This window comes from Cariama cristata, unplaced genomic scaffold (genome assembly GCF_000690535.1).
Source record: "Cariama cristata isolate BGI_N322 unplaced genomic scaffold, ASM69053v1 scaffold5259, whole genome shotgun sequence".
Classification (NCBI taxonomy): Eukaryota; Metazoa; Chordata; class Aves; order Cariamiformes; family Cariamidae; genus Cariama; species Cariama cristata.
Genome location: NW_009633986.1, coordinates 148,704 through 166,640, shown reverse-complemented (window position 1 = coordinate 166,640; position 17,937 = coordinate 148,704). Strand labels below are relative to the sequence as shown.

General features: G+C 36.7%; 1 protein-coding gene across 1 annotated transcript in view; it reads left to right on the top strand.

The window, feature by feature from the left end:
• GLT1D1 (glycosyltransferase 1 domain containing 1) overlaps positions 1–17,735 on the top strand; it is a gene marked incomplete at its 5' end in the record, with an annotated part of 50,859 nt that extends 33,124 nt beyond the window's left edge. Inside the window, 4 exons of the mRNA XM_009706985.1 lie at positions 1,386–1,429; positions 2,908–3,028; positions 10,274–10,372; positions 17,311–17,735. Of these exons, the coding sequence (XP_009705287.1) occupies positions 1,386–1,429; positions 2,908–3,028; positions 10,274–10,372; positions 17,311–17,457 (411 nt within the window). The remainder of the gene's footprint in view (positions 1–1,385; positions 1,430–2,907; positions 3,029–10,273; positions 10,373–17,310) is intronic.
• Between the last annotated feature and the right edge of the window lie 202 nt (positions 17,736–17,937).

The following is a 17,937-nucleotide window of genomic DNA, read 5'->3' as shown; positions in this document are numbered from 1 at the left end:
GGGAAAAAGCTGAAAAGATATTTATATAGAGATAGCAATTGTGGAGTTTAGTATGAAATTTCCAAGGAACCTGCGACATGACATACTGGTTTAGTGTATGGATCTGTATCATACTCTGTCACCAGGATCAGATAGTGCTTCAGGAAAGGGCACTTGATTATCCCCCCTGCTGTTACCAAAAACACTTCCTTAAGCAGTTATGCAAGCCTTTTATTTCTTGCATTCAGTAGGAATTCATTCCTTAGTGCAAGAATGATTTGCTTGAATCTTTTAATTTATGAAGCCCTGTTTTCATTAAATAATTAATCTTGTGTTCAAAGTACACAATCATAGTTATAAATTCTGACCTTCTTCCAAAAGTTTTCTAAAATGCTTTGTGAGTGTTTTCTATCTCATAATGTGAAAAAAAACCCACCCAAACCCCAAATATTAACATGTATTTTAAAAAAAAAGCCATGTTATTCCCAGTACTTACAACTGCTGCATGCTGTGCAAGCTATCATAAATTAATCTAATATAGTCAGTCAGCCTTAATTAAAAAAGCCTAGTTCTGTTCTGCATGTCTCGTTAAGGATTGCCAAGTTCTGTTTATTTCTTTTAATCATGTTAAATGAAAATAGCAGACATAGTTAAGCTTTGTAAATAAACCTGCTGGAGTTAATCGCCCAGCTTAGACAACTTTTTAATAACTCTAACATGCCTTCATGTTAGACTATATTTTAGCATTTTGCGTTTATTAATTTTCAAAGAAATGTTTCTATCAGTTCATAACATCTGTCTCAGTGTCTCAGTTTACATGAAGATTCCTGTGTTAACTAAAGCCTGAAAAGTTCCTTTCCTTCCTCACATTGCTTTCTCCATACATAAAGGGACAGACAATTGCTTGGCACATCAGTGCATTCTTCCTCACTTAGACAGTGAGTTGTCAAATCGATCATTTGAATCATGTTAGCCTTAGCAGAGTCATCTGAAAACAGTCATTCATGTTAAATAGATCTTGCTCTAATTAGAACCTGCAGCCAGAGGGATGTCAGGGGAGAAGAAATGGAACCTCCCCTTCTGACAGTAGGCCAAAGCTGTGCTGCATTAGAGGAGTGACTTAAAGGTTTAGAGTGGAGTAGTCAATTCATGCTCTGCTATACTGTGCACTCACCCCTAGCTGGGTATTCTAAATGTCAATCACTCACGAGAGTGTTTGTCTGAAGACTAAATGTAACCATCAAGTTACAGATCTGTGGTATGACTTTAAAGCTCAGCACATTCATGCATTTAAATATTTTAGTAAAAAACGTGCTAAAATTTCTTTTTCTTTTCTGGGTACTATTTCAAACATATGCTATAGTGCTAAAGTAGTGCCATATACCTGTGTGTGTATTCCTTTCTAGGTTGATCCACTTTTTACAAGTGAAGTTAAGGAAAAAGTTAAAAGGTAAGAAGTTAACGTTAAGCCTTCTATCTGCTCCAAATAAAAGCAGCTGGCTGACTAGCTTTTTAAATCATGTGCGTAAATGCTCTTTTGATATACAATGAACATACATGCACAACTCTCTAAATGACTAACAAATGTGTTCTGATTATTTGGCATGTAACATTTTCAGACTAGGTATTCTACACATTTTAAATTTTAGAATAACCAGTAGATCTCTTCATGTTTTGTATTAAATCACATCTGATTTAGTGTGATTTATATTTATTACCCTTTTGCGTCTCTTCATTCTTTCTTTCATCCTGGCTTCTGCAAGACTTTGCACGCTTGCGGTTGGTGGGTAAATGAGTAGATGGACAAGATAACCCTGTATAGCTTTTTTCTGTCCCTAGTTTATATGCTTCCTGATTGAAGGATGTAAATGTTAGAGAAACGAGATTTTTTTGTGTGTCTGCAGAACCTAGAATTGTCTGACTTGAATAGAACAGCTATGTTATCTCTGATTGATAATACCTGATAATAAAATCTGCATGAATTATGTATTTTGCAATTCCATTTTTGGAGCAAAAGGTAATGTTTTTTGTTTTCTATCAGGTTAGTCATGTATTTATACTCCAGTTGATATAGTTATTTATCTCTACAGAAGCTGGATGTTACTGCACGATCAGAAAAGCAATGTTCAACAAAGTCTAGCTGACAGAGAGCTGGTCTCAATGTCAAGTGCACTTGTGTTTCCGTCTGGCTTGGTGATCTCATGTTGAGGTTAAGGAGGCAGTAGCAGGCTCATCAAGCTGAGGAGATGCTGGCTGTTCAAAAATGATCACCAGTCTTAAAGATCTCATTCACTTCATCTGAGACTGAACACCTAATTACCCTATTTTTCTACCCTTCACTCTTGATTCGATTGACCTTGATTAATCTGAAGAAAATGAGGACAGTAGAAATGTAACCATTCAGAACAGAGGAGTGCTTTTAATAAAAGAGGAAGCAGAAGAGGTCTTTGAGAACCACATTCCATCCCCAAAAGCCAGCATCTCCTGCAGCTGACCATTCTGATGATCACACTCCATTTCCCTAAGTATTTAAACTGTGTGTTTTTCATAAATCTCTGTATGCATCCTCCCTATATTGCACAAATTCTCTAAGGGAAAATTGCACCCCTATCCATTGAACTCAGCTCCTTCATTTGTGAGACTGATTGTGGTTAACAGAGCATGGTGTCAAGTGATCAGCTGAAACTCCAGAACAACAGACAATGAAGTGGCAGATAGCAATGTATACTGTATTGGGTTTATAACCACATTTATAGACAGAAAGTTAGCCAAAACATGGTAAAGTGGCTTGCCCATGGGCAAGGGATTGTTAGCATCAGAACCATGCCTGAATTGCTCTGACCACCTTCCATCATTGCCCTGAGTTTTAGCAAGAATTGTTAGAGCACGTTCTTAGGAGGTGTCCTATTGTGTGTGTTTTACTTCTAGGGCATCTGGAGTACATTTATTACAGGAGATGCCACAAGATGATCTTCATGCTGCTATGAAAAGGTGCTTTGCTGTGGTGAATAGCTCCATTTCAGAGGGGATGTCTGCTGCAATTCTGGAGGTAATTGCATCTTAGCAGTAGGGTTTTTCATTGAGGCTACAGTGAATCTGAAATTGCCTTTTATGACTGGAAATGTGTGTCAACATTTTATGTCCATGTTTCAAAATGAAAATATTTCTTTTTGCAAGTGTTAGTAATTAAGGTTTTCTTCCCTTGAACTGACATTTTTTTATGCTTTGTCTATTTATTTTTTAAAGGACAGAATGTAATTTTGTCAGTCCTGTTAAATTAACAATACAGACTTGAGATATAAGAATCCCTCTGATTTACTGGGGTTGTCACTATTCTTATAATGTTGCTAGAATAGACTTTAATTTATTTTTACATCCTTTCAAAAAGCAATCTAAGAGCTGTATTTGGTTATTTAATTTTGAAATGATTAATGAATGAATGACACGCGCAGTTAATTTTTTTGCCATCAGTATTGAAAATTAATAACCAGGTTTATTTCATACCTGTCAAAGTAGGGCACTGCTTAGTATCAAATGCTTTCTAGGAAAAAAATAAATGTACTTAAAGTGGAAGTTCTTTGGACAGATGCCTTTTACTATTCCATTTTTTTTTGGTAACTGCTGAATGTTGGTTTGTGATGATCTCAGAAGATCACAGAAACTATTACATGATTTGTATCAATGAATCTCCTATTTCTGTTTCTAATTAGTAATCACATGTTGCATTTACAGCATGCTTTTCTTCCACACATCTGAAAGTCCTCATAAGTAAGAACTAAGCGAGCGTTGTAAGAATTATGAAAGTTAGATGGTGGTAAGATAGCAAATGTGTATTTCCTTTCTAAAATACCAATGCTCAGAGGTGGAAGCAGCTGCTATATCACGGCAACAATACTCTATAAACAACAATTACTACAGACTCTGACATTTCCAAACTTATCTGTGTGGCAGGCTAGACAAATTTTCTGTGTTTGGCAGTTGAGATGAAATGGAGGGTACCAACGCAGCAACAGCCACAACTAACTCAGTGACTCAGAGAAGTAAAAGTTAAGTAACTGTCACCTCCTCCTCCTCACCAGTTACATGTTCCCTTCAGGACTACTTACATAACAGTTGACCAAAAATCATTTATTTCATGAGAGTGTCAGTGAGTTAGAGGGGGGGGGGGAAACGGGGGGAAAAAAACAGAAAGACTGTTAAGGGACACAGTGTCGGCAACAGAAATGCAAGTGTGCTTAGCCTGATGCAAATTGTTATGCAAATTCAGGACTGACGGGACAATTGGTATAGTTTTTCCCAAAATTTTCCAGTCAGATTGGAGTAGTTAAAAGGCACTTTCCTTAGCTTTTTTCAGGAGAGGGAGTAACTTCTAATTTCAGTGTCTTGACAATATGTGGTAACTCAAAGCAAGAAGATAATGCCAGTTTACTTCAGAGATAATGTTGAGCCTGCCTCAGGAATTACTGATTTTTGCTCTCCTCTTTTGAAGTTGCAATTCTGACAAGTTTTGAATCCGATAACTATAAGACTAAATCAACAAGGAAAGTTTTTATTTGAGCTCTTCTCTGTGTGGCTGAACTATTCAGTTATTCTATCAGGGCTATTAAATAGTCAAATACCACCTCTAGTGGAAAGCTGTTCCTTTAAGTTTCTACTGCATAGTTATGTTGAGTAATTTATTCCCAATTCATGCCCAGACCTGTCAAAAAAAAAAAAACAAAAAAAAAAACCCAAACCCTCCAACAACTGTTCTTCTCACTGAAGATTACTACACGAACAGAATAGTAAATACTTCCTGTTATATTACTCTTCTTTTTCTAAGAATTACAAGACTATTCTGGCAAAAGAGCATTCTATGCAGGATATCTTTATATACACTTGCAATGTTAGCTTCCTCCATTTTGATGTTTTTCTTACATTAGAAAAAAGTGTATATTAGGATGAATCATCAAGAACTATTAATTTTAATTTTTCATGCTGAATTTATGTTTTTATATATATATATGTACTTTTATACATATGCAGTAATTTTGTCTTACACGTAGCTGTGCGTATCATGTCCTAGGCTAGTCTTATGATTGATACATTTAATTCTACTGAAGACACTACCTTTACTAAAAACAAAGTTAATCAACATTTAATCCACCTTTAAGTCTTAATCTGAGTTTAACAGCTAAACATGCTAAAATAAACTGGCAATTGACTGTAGTGGAAAAATAAAACTCTCTTTTCTAAGTGCAAGACTTGACCTATAGTAGGCTGTTAGCTATTTCCTTGAACGTGATCACTTTTTCATAAAAAGAAGAGAAAAAGATACTGATCTCCTTTCTTCTGTTATTACATTGGTGGAATAATGTCAAACCTACTAGTCAGGTTTGGTTTGTGTTCATGCATAATCACGTGTTGAAGATAAAATGCAATTTCAAATATTCTGAAGTGGAATATTTCCTCCTGGAAAGTCTATAACCATAGGTGTAACCCACTTCTTTCCACGAGCCTCAGTCCTATATTGCCTTGTTGTTGAATGGTGGAGGAAGAACAGCCTAGTCTCTGAACTAGTAACGCGTAACTTGGAGTTTATCGTGGAAGTCATGTAATGGATAAAAAGAGCTGGCATGCTTTCAGAAGCCTGAGCATCCTAGTTCAGGTGCATATTGGTTGCAAGCAAATGAGTAAGCAATTACAGGTACAAACTGAAATTTTGCATTATAGGAAGGGAAGTCCAATAGGCACAGCACAGGTGTTGTGAGACAACAGCTCCAGTCCCAGCTGAGTCAGGATTTTCTACAGGCAAAATTAGGTCTTTAGTTATCTCTTGAGAAACTACCTGAAGCTTGGCCTTTTTAGTACCTCAGACCTGTTTGAATTCTTCTTCTAAAGTTATGAGGGTTTTGGTATTGCATGTTGGTTTACTAGACAGTTGTACAGTGGGATTTGATGACATGCCTATAAAATATCCTAACGTAAAAATCTCTCTCTCAGAGGAAGTGTCAATCTAATGAAGTCAAATCCCTGCTTGAGATGACCAGCAGTAGGAAGGGCCATCTGTTAAGATGTTGTTAAATTAATAAAGCAGAAAACTATGTCTAAAAATCTTTTGGTCCTAGGCGGGATATAACATCTTACTTGAATTTGGAAATGCAGCTTTCATTCTCTTGAAAGTTCAAAATTTAACAAGGTCATGAATCTGTAAACAGTATTTTAGTATGAGTTAAATATATAATAGATAAATGAGATAAATATTTAATCATATCTATTTCAACCTGCTTTAAGGTATGAAAGAACTAGAAGCCATAGCTAATTACTTTGTCATCCAGTACTGATATCTCACAGATTTTGTCTTAACTGATCTATTTTCTGTTTGGCATTTGAAGAAGAGAAAACAAGCATTATAGCAACCGTTCAAAATGGATCTTTTCTTCTGAAAGCTCAGGAGTTCTGCATGTTCCTGGGTGTATGATGGTGAAAAAGTCACTACTACTGGAAAATTTTGTATGTTCTCTATATAGTTGGTAAGAAAAACGTTTTGACTCCAGCACCATTTCATCGGAGTACTTATTCTGTGCTCTCGAGTATTCCAACTGTTGTAAAAATCATTAGGTTGTTATGCTTTTACCAAAAAAAGGCAATTAAAAAAAAATCATCATAGAAAAGGAAGATGACCAGACTCTATTCTGCTGTAGGGTAAAATCCAGTCTCAGACAATATGTGAAGTACAGGCCTAGTAGTTTGGAATATAAGCCACAGCAAACCATAAAAGTGAAAAAAAAATAAAACTGAAGGGATGTTGTAGAGCAGTAAAATTGAAGAGGGGGCCAATGAAAAGATGCATAGGCTATGAGGAAGACAATGAGGGACAATCCAGAGGACAAAATAGTAAATAAGCCCTATATTTACTCTATAAGCCTTATACTGCTGGTTAGAAATGTTTATTGTGTAACATGCTTCCAAAGCTGAAATTTACACTCTGTATCCCTCTAAAATAGCATTAAAACACATTTGCAGTCAGAATAATGTGACAAAACAGATGGCCAATTGACTAAAATGTTATTTTATGCTATTATTTGTGGAACCTAGGTCAGTAAATTATACATATTTTCAACAATGCAAATGATTCTTTTTACTGCTTAAAAATAGACTAAGTATCTAAATTAAATTCTAAGCCACTTCATGCAGTAATTATTTACAGCCCAATCCATTTGTTTAAGGCTAGCTGGTATAAAGGCAGCCCCTCATCTTATGTATTTGACCATCTGTTCTGTCTTTCAGTAGCTATAATTCACTGGTACCTATGTGTTTTGGGACCTGAAAGTTTTCTTATGTAGCAGTTACTGCCCTCCAACTCTATGAGACAGAACAAATGTCCTTCCCTTTAGAATGCAGAAATTACGGAAAATGAAATATAAGCTTAGTGATCAACTTCAATGAATCATCAACTATGTAGCATTCAGAAATAGAAGCAGATTAATGTATTTTTGAGACAATTTTTTAATAATTGCACAACAGTCCAATCTAAACTGCAGTACAGCAATACGGTGCCAGCCTATGCAACCGCACCATTAGGTGCAGTCCAACACAGACCTGCCACAGGCCACTCACACACATATTTGATGATGGGTATCGATGTGCAGCCCAACAGCACAGTGTCCACTATTCACTGCATCTGACATGCTTGAATCCAGACTCCTCTCTGTCTTGCAGGTAACTATTTGTGGGGATAGTGGCACTTCCAACCACCAGTCCTGGGGTGGTTGTGCTGTGTTTTGTGTGTTTTCTTCTTTCTTTCTTTCTTTCTTTTTTTTTTTAATGGTACTCTTCCCCTTGAATGAACAATCGCTTGTTTGGAAAGTAGCCAGAGCTGACATACTCTTACGGTTTTGCTTTTTAAAAGGAGAAATACAGAGACGTGGGAGAGGGCCTCAGGCAGGTGACAATGAACACTGACTCACTTCACTGCCACTATCAAGCTCTTGATTTTCAATTCAGAAGTTCAAGTAAAATATCTTCATTCCCTGTTCATTGAATGTGTTTGAATGAGGTCAATAACCAGCAGACTGAACACAGGGCATTTAAGCCTATCAACAGGAAGAGCTGAAAAAGAGCTGAATCAGAAATTCTGTCACTCTTGGAGATGTTGATGCTTCTGTGGGAACCCCATGTTAGGTCTATAGTTGGGTAATTAGAGCCAAAAGCAACTTCCTCAACCTGCAGGTTCAAAACCTGTCAGGCAGAATGGGGCACCGATAGCTCTCATTTCTTGGGTGGACTTTGAAGTTCTATGAACTTTGCTGTACTGATACGTAGATACTGTCATCATGTGTTTTTGTCATCTACCTTTGGAAAACAGAGTTGTTGTGTTTAACAGTGAAGTCAGAGCAAATGACAATTTGTGGATGACCTGAAACTGTATTTCCTCTCACCAAAATGACCTTTTTTTATTCTAAAAAAAGCTGTATCTGAACAACTTTAGACACTTAGGTAAATTAAGAAATCTGGTCTGTAGTTTTTATATTTCTCATTTATTTATTCTGGTTTGTGTTCACTTCATTAATCTATTTGTCTGAATTACCTCCAGGTGATCCAGTCGTTTCTGATACAAAGTGTAGAACAGGTTATTTCATTAAGGATTATTATTATTATTATTTTTAGAGCTAGCTGCTGCAAAGCAGATGTTCATGCCAGAAGGACTATAGAATTTCTATGTCCAAAGTAAATTCATCTGCAGTGGTGATTTAAACAGTGTTTCTCTTGGATATTTTAAGCTATTAAGACATGTTGCTAAGTCACAGCAGTTCCTCACTATTAAAAACAAAATTGGTTCTGTACATTCTCCGCCAGGGTACTCAGGGTATTTTTGTCTTCAGTTTTGTCCGAACTATAAAAAAGCATGGTTTTCTCCTTGGGAGTTTTGTTTTCTTGCTATGTAGACTGAAGCAAAATTGCTCCCCATCCGGAAGTGTAATGATAGTAATTAAAAAGGCATTCACTCTGAAGTGACAGGGAATCAGTATGAAACAGACTGAAGATCTGGGGGAGTGAATTTCTTTCTCTTGTTTGACACTATGCTAATTGTACAATATGAGATTTTCTGGTTTTACAGTCAGTGCATTTCAAGTCTTCCAAATTCACCAACAGTAATTAAAGTTTCAGACCAGGATATGCATGAGTAACAGAGTTGAGTGGCTGGGGTTTGCACACCAGTTATGTCAAAATCTAAGCCATATTTTTTAAAGTTGCCAGGTGTTAGGTCTCTTGGAAGTGGTTTACTGGCTTTGAATGGATGCTGTGCTGCGTCTCTGCTCATGATTCTGCAGGCAACCTGAAATACTACCATGTTGAGACCCCACATTTCCTTTCCTTTTTTTTAATGTATATACATACATGCACACATACATATACATAGAAATAAATGAATAAATACATCAAGCAACTAGCCCATAATTTATGTGGAATCAAATCCTACTTCTTCAGATGTATTCCTTGGTCTAAGAGGAGTCCCATACCAATAGCTTTGTAGATAATACGTTTTGAAAGCATAATGTGTTCTGAAAGCACAAGCTTTTCTCTCCTCTCCTTGGTATAGTTCAGTCAGAAACTGCATCACTGCATGCTTCCCTGCAGTCCCTGAACGCTCCAAGTCCAAGACAGGCTATAGTAACAGATGCTGTCAAAAGAAAAACTCCTTCCAGAGTCCTGTATGACCCATAGGAGTCAGAACTGGGGAGAAGGAGCCAAGTGATTTCCACAGTCACCTTCACTGTCATCATTGAATTGCCCACGTCTCTCCAGTTCTGCACAGATTATAGAAAATCTGTGAAAAAATGTGTTTTTAATGAAACAAAAGAACAGATACTTTGTTGGGGAGAACTGGCTTCTTGTGCTGTGAACTAGTCTTCTCATCTATGCACAATAACAGTAGGAGTTACAGTGACAACCTTTGGTCTGAACTTTAATTTTATCCTCTTCAAGCCTGCCATATGTTAGGAGCTTCCAATGTGAAACAAATGCATACTTTGAGGTGGAAAAGAATAAGTGATGAAGCAGCTATCCATTGACTTTCTGGATTGATTGCTTCTGGTAGAATGTTCAAAGTTACAAGACGAACAAAATATTTCAGAGAAGTTCCGTTATAGGAGATAACCTTAGATGTGGTATTTTTCAGCTGAAAAATTGGAGAGATGGGAAAGAATTTTGGTTTGTTGTTTCTGTTTTTCATTTTAAAATTGTTGCCATTAACATCTCAAAATCCCTGAATCCTAATAAACTGTTGTTTCCTTTTTCTGCATTCCTCTAGGCAATGGATTTAGATACTCCAGTGCTGGCAAGGAACATTCCTGGGAATGCAGCAATAATAAAACATAAGGAAACAGGATTGCTATTTTCAAATCCCCAGGTAAGAAAACAACAAATCCGTAGACCTTTCCTTTCTAAAGATTAGGATGCTGTCACATCACATGCTTGTATCTGTTTGGAATCCTGGCTTTTCCTCTCAGCAGTTTTTCTCAGATCCTCCTAAAAACCTGGGTGTTAGACTGCTTTTCTTGAAGCTCTGCTGCTGTCTCATGTTCACTTTGCAGTTCACTAAACTTTTACTAGGGGTCAGCCTTGCTGAATGTTTGTCTAGCCTGTGCTGCTTTAGAGCCTGCCATCTGTTCCATCAACTTGTTGCACTTTAGTTTTGAAGGTTCCGAAGGCGGGGAGAGTTGCTATGCGTATGTCATATTTCCATTCAAGTGCTAACTGAAATACGAACTCATATTAGCCAAGCAGTAGCTAACCAAAAGAGAACTATGAGCCTGAAGTTTTAGATAATACCTTATCTATAATTTCTAGCAGTAAGTTTTAATGTAAAACATTATTAGGTGCAAGATATTGCTCAGTAGGAGAATAATTAATGGCTAAAATTAAGTAAAGTGTTAGAATGGCGTTTCTGTGAAGATAACTAAAAGTGGGGAGAGAGGGAACACTACCCATATTTAAATGCTGGAAATTTTCATTTCAGTATATTTTCCTGCATTATGGCTTTGCTGTTACATATTTCTATATGTCATGGAAGATTACTTTGAGGCACAGATTCCCTCAGTGTTTTTATACAACTCAGGATTAAAAAAACTTACTAGAATAGTCCATTTGATAATTTTGCAAAGTAGAAAATGTATCATATTTATTTACTTTGTGGAGTGTGTGATTAATGCATCCTATTAAGTTGTGTTTCAGGAAGGTGAATTCTCTCAGTTAGTTTTGGAGGGTTTTATAATAGAAAAATTCTTGCAGCTCATGGGTTTTTGTTTTTTGTTTTTTTTTTTTTTTTTCCCTGGTATACTCAATGTTTCCAATGGTTTCTACAAAAAAAATTTCTTTGTTAACTTCTGGAATTTATTTTATTGTGGAAGTGTTCCCTCTTCTTGCAATACTCTTTGGAAATGGGGTACTTCCAGGCTAGTGGAGACTAAGATGTAAAGCTATTTATAAAATTATTTGTACATGTATTCCCTGCAAAAAAGGCCATTGACTTCCATATGCTTCTTCAAAACTTCAAGGGTGTGTGATCATGTTCAACACACAGACTGATGGCTTTCCTGATATTAATTCTGATACATTCTGTTGTTTCTCTCAACATGCTGGTTACATTTGGCTTGGAATTCAAATACATTATTCATAGCAGACCTAATTAGCTTCATCATATATCCTTGTAAGAAGCCTCTTCTGTGATCTTCAAGCATCCTACGTTCCAAGTGTTTATTTGGAATTCAAGATCAATTAAAAAATATGTTATGTATTTCCTCACTTAGAGGAAAGTGCAATTTTAAGCACAGATATAGTCCCAGTGACATCAGTGACTCTCTACAAATGGCTAAGGATTTTCTTTTATATCAGAACTAGAGTCACAGGCTGTAAATATGTCTAGAATGCTATAATCTTAGTTTATATAAACCCCTTCTGTCTGAGCTCCCTTCTCTGCAACGTGCTATACCAAAGATCAGAAACACCCCTATTCTGCTGCTGCTTGTTGACCCTCTTTTTGCTCTTAGTCTATCTCAGAAGTCCACAGACTCTCTTTTAAGTGAAGATGGTAACTTGCATTACCATATTAGCTATCATACTCCTAGGTAATATTTGTACTGGAATCACTAATGTTTGTGCAGTTACCCTGTCTTAGAAAGGAAAGTAATATCCCTGCTTTCCCTGTAAAACAGCGATTGTATCTCATTTAATAAAAGCCCTTTTCTACTTTCATTGCTGTCAAATAATGTATAAACTATCAAAGTTTGCAAATGGGTCAGGAAAATATTTGTTTACAGGATAATACTCTAATCCCACTGCAGAGTTGTTGAAAAACTTTCTTCTTGCAGAGATGAGCTCAGAATGCCAATCATCATCACTCATGGTTTTAAAGTAACCCTTTACTCTTGTTCCTTGTCTCCTCAAACCATATCAGATACAGTTTTTAAACCACTGTACACAGTCTATCAGAGGTTGAGAGTTATATTAGATCAAAGAAATGCAATTAAGTTAGAACACTAACAGTTTTAAAGTATGCCTCATATTTTCTTTGTTGGAAGAAGAAAGAGTCTGCCCATGGCACTTTAAATACTGCCTTAGAAGATTCAGTCTGACAGTAGGGATTGGGAAATGTTCTGGTAATGAGTTTTCTGGGTTTTGATACTGTGATTACTTTGACATCTTAAGTATCTGGTAAACTGTTTTCTGCTGTAACCTCAATTGCATCAGGTTAGTTAGGGAAAATGCTTTTAATCATACAGAGAGATCGGTATTGTATTCAGGTGCTTGGGAAAGTCTGTCTCCATCTTGAAGAATCTGGACCACCAAAGATTAGAAAATGTCAAAGAAATTTTCATTGCTAAGTTTAGTAGATCCTATCTGATTGTGATGATACAGACTATCATAGGTCAAGAGTAGAAAACATTGCTTATTTTCAAGTTGTTAACTGATCTAGGGAGGGAAAGCTTTACAATACGGTTAACTTAGATATGAGCAATTGTGTTTGGTCTGTGGACTATCTTGTCTTTTGAAAGCTAAATTAGAGGGATATAAATTGACCATTACACAATCAATCAGAATCGTTTTAAGTTGTGAATGCTGTTGGTTTTCTTCTTTTATTCTTGCTGAAAATGAGTTTTTGTGGCTTACAGGAAAGTAGGAAGTTTTGTGTGTAATTGTAGTTATCATTAACCATTTGCACATGTGCTGAGGCTTCGTGACTGGAAGTAGAGAAGGCCTTGCCCGTTACTGAAGACAATACTCAGGTGGAAACAGTTAATGTAAAAGTGAAAGCTATGAAACGTTTTGTCCTTGATACTACATCATCTGTGCACATTACTTTTAAATTACAGTTTCATCCTGCCACTACTTGAATTTGCAAGTTTATGAAATATTTGACACTGAGTTAATGGGACCTGAAATAAAAAAAGAAGTGAGAGATAAGAATAGCCAGCAGCTTTTGGGCAATAAATAACACAAAACCATGTTAAAAGGGAAGACACAAAGAGTTATTCAGGATCCTAAGTTTCAAAATAGTATGTTCAGCATCTGTAAAAGCTCACAGAAGGAGCTAAATAAACTTCAAAGCCAGTAAGAGAGGGGCTAAGCATAAACAGAGTTTGAGAGAGCGCGGGACCTGGGAAGAGTACTGTTAGCAGAGACAACTTTTGAAGTGATAAGAAGGAAACGCTGCTCAGCTGAGTACAGGCAGCAATACCTTGAAGGTACCTTGGTCTCCTCTGCCAAACATGGCTCCTCTGCCATTTCTGCCAGGGCTTCAAGCCAGAATATAGCCCAAGTTTTTAGACCTTTGAACCTTCACACTGAATAGACTAATTTGCAATTTTTGGCAGTGCCAGCAATCGCTGTTCATACTGTTCATATGTAGAAATAGTGGCCTGTTGCCCCGTGAAGTACACAGATGTGCCAGCTAACTTCTGAGCTTTGCCTGCCGGTAGGTAGATCTGTCGCTTTTCTGAATTTACATCCGGCGTTTGCCTTCCCTGGGGTGATTCTCTGTTGTTTAAGAATCATGTTCTTTTATCTGCTGAAGCTGATATGAAATGGTTTAATTGCAGACTTACTTTCATTATATAAATAATATATTAACCATGCATCTTATTTTCATTATGTGTGAGCTGTGGCACTGGTGTAGTTCTCGTGGTAATTGAAGGAATATTCATTCTTTTTACTCAGTGCACTCATTTCCTATCTTCATCTCCCAGATAATCTGTATTTCTGGTCTCTGCAAAATACTATACAGAATTTTTTTAGGTACTGTATAGAGAAGTTGACATTTTCTTTAAAGGTGATTGGTCAGTTTACCAGGAGAAAAATGTATTATGGATGTTGCTGCTGAAAAATGCCTGTGTTTGAAGTGAAGTACTACACATAAAAAGGGCACATGTAATATCAATTCCAGATATACGTAAGATGATCTTCTCCACTGTTTTTTCTGGGTTGTGACTAAGTACTGAGGCTCAACTGTTACACCGTGTTGTTCTGTCACATGTATAGTAATTATACCCATTTCTGTATGTGAAAAAAAAGCTTATTAGAAATACGGATGTCCTCCAAGTAGTAAGTTAGTGTGCATATCACCTCCTTCATTTTGGCTGCTGAACACCCTTGTGTTTGATAATTGAAAAATAATTTGTGAATTTAGCCCCTATTTCACTGGAAGTGAAGCTTACTTCACATCTACAACAAAATATGGAAGTGCACAAATATTTGTGCAAATATCACTTGCACAAATACTTACAGTGTAACGGCTCATAAAGAGACATGTTACCATACCATAAGTAGTCTATATATCATAGGCTTCTAGAAAAGAAAAATTAAATTCTTGATTTTCTGAAAGAGCTCTGAGTTCTGAATGTCTGCATTCTGTAAGTGGCAGCCTATGCTTCAGACTCACCACAAAACTAAAACTGAAATGCAAGTCAGTTGTAGTTAAGGGAGACACCTGAAAAATGAAGTTACTGCTATCTAAAGCAGAGCATCCAAAACTGAAAACAAAGCTAGGCCCGCTGCTCAAAGGGTATGAGGCAAAACCCAGATAAGTCATAGTGAATCTTCCCATTGGCTTCCAGTCAGATTGCAAGTGACTCGTAGGTGGTCACATTTGATTAGTAGAAGAAGTAGGGATAAAGCTGAGAAGTCCTTACTCTCTGTCTCCTGGTATTTTTCCATTTGCTTTTTCTCTCTCCTGCAGTGTCTCAACTTCTATGTTTTGGACTCAGTTTGGCATTTTCCTGAAATTACCCCCAGCATAAAGTATTGTAACTGTGAATAAGGATCTCATTTCTTCTATCATTTACATGTTTCCAAGTTTTTGTCCTCTATATCCACATTTTAAAAGAATGCTAATAGGACTACCTGTCAAGAAATGTTACATTGCTGCTTCTGTTCTTAGGTAATTTACATAAATTATTTTGAAACATTACTTTAAATAAAATCCTCCACAGGAGCATAAAATTAAAGTTGGAATGTAGTTCAGTGTGAGCAGTATTTATTACTGTGATTATACAGGCAATTGGATGAAGCCAGCATAAGTCATGTAAGACTTTCCCACCTTCCCTCTTCCGAATTCTTGGCAGATACGGAGGAAGGAAAAGAACGTGTCTCAAGTTGGAGTCACTGGCTGTATCCACAGTGTCTGACAGACGCAGCCTCAGGGTGCTCTCTAGACCAGCCTCACCTGTCTCCTTTAGGGACAGTCTCACAAGCGGTCAGAAAACACCCTCTTTGGACCACATGGGTTCCAAGTAGGGAACTGAATACACTAATTAAATTGGCACGTACCCGACTGCAAGATAGTTGTGGGTGGAAAGCAGGTTGGATACAAACATGTGGCCCTCGTGGCTGTTCCAGAGGCCGCTCTTTCAGTGCTGTGTGGACAGAGGAAAGATTGAAAGCGATACTGATTTTATGTAAAATAAGAGGTTATTGTTAATATGCATGTATGCAAATCAGCTGATTCTGTTACCTAGTTACAAACCTTTCCAACAGAACTGATGTGCATCTCTGACTATTTAAATTTCAGGGCAGTGATGCATATATTGATAGTTTATCTTGTCAGTGAGAGTCAAAGCAGTGATTATAACATGTTCAATGTGATTTCACGTATCAGTGTTTCCCTTGGTCACGTTATATTTATGTATTATGCATAGCTATCACTTGCATTACAACAGCAACATTGATTCTGTGGTAACCAAACATTTTATATCTGTATATGTATTTATATATACTGTGTTCTTAGGTTTTCAAGTATAGTTTGCTAGTTAACCTAGTGTTGATATGAACTCTGGTCTTATTTGTGATACTTCCTTTCACAGCTGACAGACTGTGTAAATAATATATCTCCTTCTCCCATCCTTTTTGTCCCCCACGTCCCTATGCAATGTTCTTCACTACCAATGGTGTAGTAATGCATTATCTTAATTTTTCATTGACATAATAGCTATCTGCTTTTCTGAGCTGAACCAAGACACTATTTTGCAAAGATCTGAGCACATTTGTAAACAAGCTGAAGTATTGGAAGTTGTCTCTTGATAGAAAATTAGACCAGCTGCTCAGAATAGATTAGTTCAGACGTCAAATCTCTTTTCACATTTGAAGTTTACAGTTTCTCTCCCCTAGAACTAAATTAGAGTGGCAGAGGAGCAGGCAAAGGAATAGTTGTAATCTATGAGGTCTAGTATGTTGCCCAGTAAAGTTAAAGAAAATTTATATATGGCTTTTTTTGCAGAGCTTGTTGAGCTAACACTGCTGTATCTGTAACTGCCCAGATGCAACTACTCTGGAAGAGCTTGTTGCTGCATGCTTGCTCTTATCTTTATACTGCGACTATATGTATGTAGTGAGTTTTTTAGTCTTACCATAAAATTAACTAAAGATTTCACAATAGCAATGAGATACAAGTTTAGCTGAGCTGATACCAAATATCTGATGCCAGTTGTCCTCCATGCAGAAGACCAGGTGAGTTATTAATTTATAGCCAGCCTGGTTTTCTAACACTTGGGTAAGCAAACAATTTTTCTGTCATTAAAATTGTTACTCCTGTTTGTCTTAAAGCTCTTGGGATTGTCTTTGATTTTAAATGTCTTAGTTGGTGGGCTGTATAAAATAATATATAAAATAATTACTTACTGATCATTGTTTATAAATGAACTATGGTACTTGACCTTGACAAATGACTTTGAACAGCTTCATATATTGGTTCACAGTTGATGTGCTTTACCAAAATCAAGATAGGAGTACAAGCTATTTCAGTATCATTAGACCTTCAAGGAACTTTTAATTTATTATTTTCTTTATCTGTTTTAGGAGTTTGTTGTGCTATCCAAGAGTTTGATGAATGACCCCATTATGGAAAGAGAAATTGTAACAAAGGCCAAAGACCATGTGAAAAAACATCATTCATGGGAAAGTGAAAGAAAAGCCTATCAGAATCTTGTCCTAAGACTCCAGTGAATTGCAAGACTCCAGTTGATACCCAACAGTCTATGTAAAGCACTTTAATGATGGATATGTAATTAGATTTGGGCTTCTTTTTAGAAGAGATAGAAAGACATTCTTAATAATAAGAGTTATTACTCTATTCAAACATACCAACATCATAGAAGTTGCCTGCTGCTTCAAACTATCAAATTTATCTAATTCAGCACACTGTCTCTAGTGTACCAATTCATCGCAGACCAGCATCATTTTGTAAGATCACATAGGAGAAATACACTCCTTGAGCAGACACAAAATTTTTGTTGTTGTAAGGCCGCAAAGGAAGGAGGATTTCTTGAACACAGCGGAGCAGTTCACTACATAGAGCTTACATCAACTGTTCTGAACATGCTACATCCTAACCAACTGCAGTAGCAGTTTTCTTTCCGATACCAATCTGAATGTATTGAGGTACATGTGACATGCACATATGTATTCCTAAGGCCAAGATTAGTT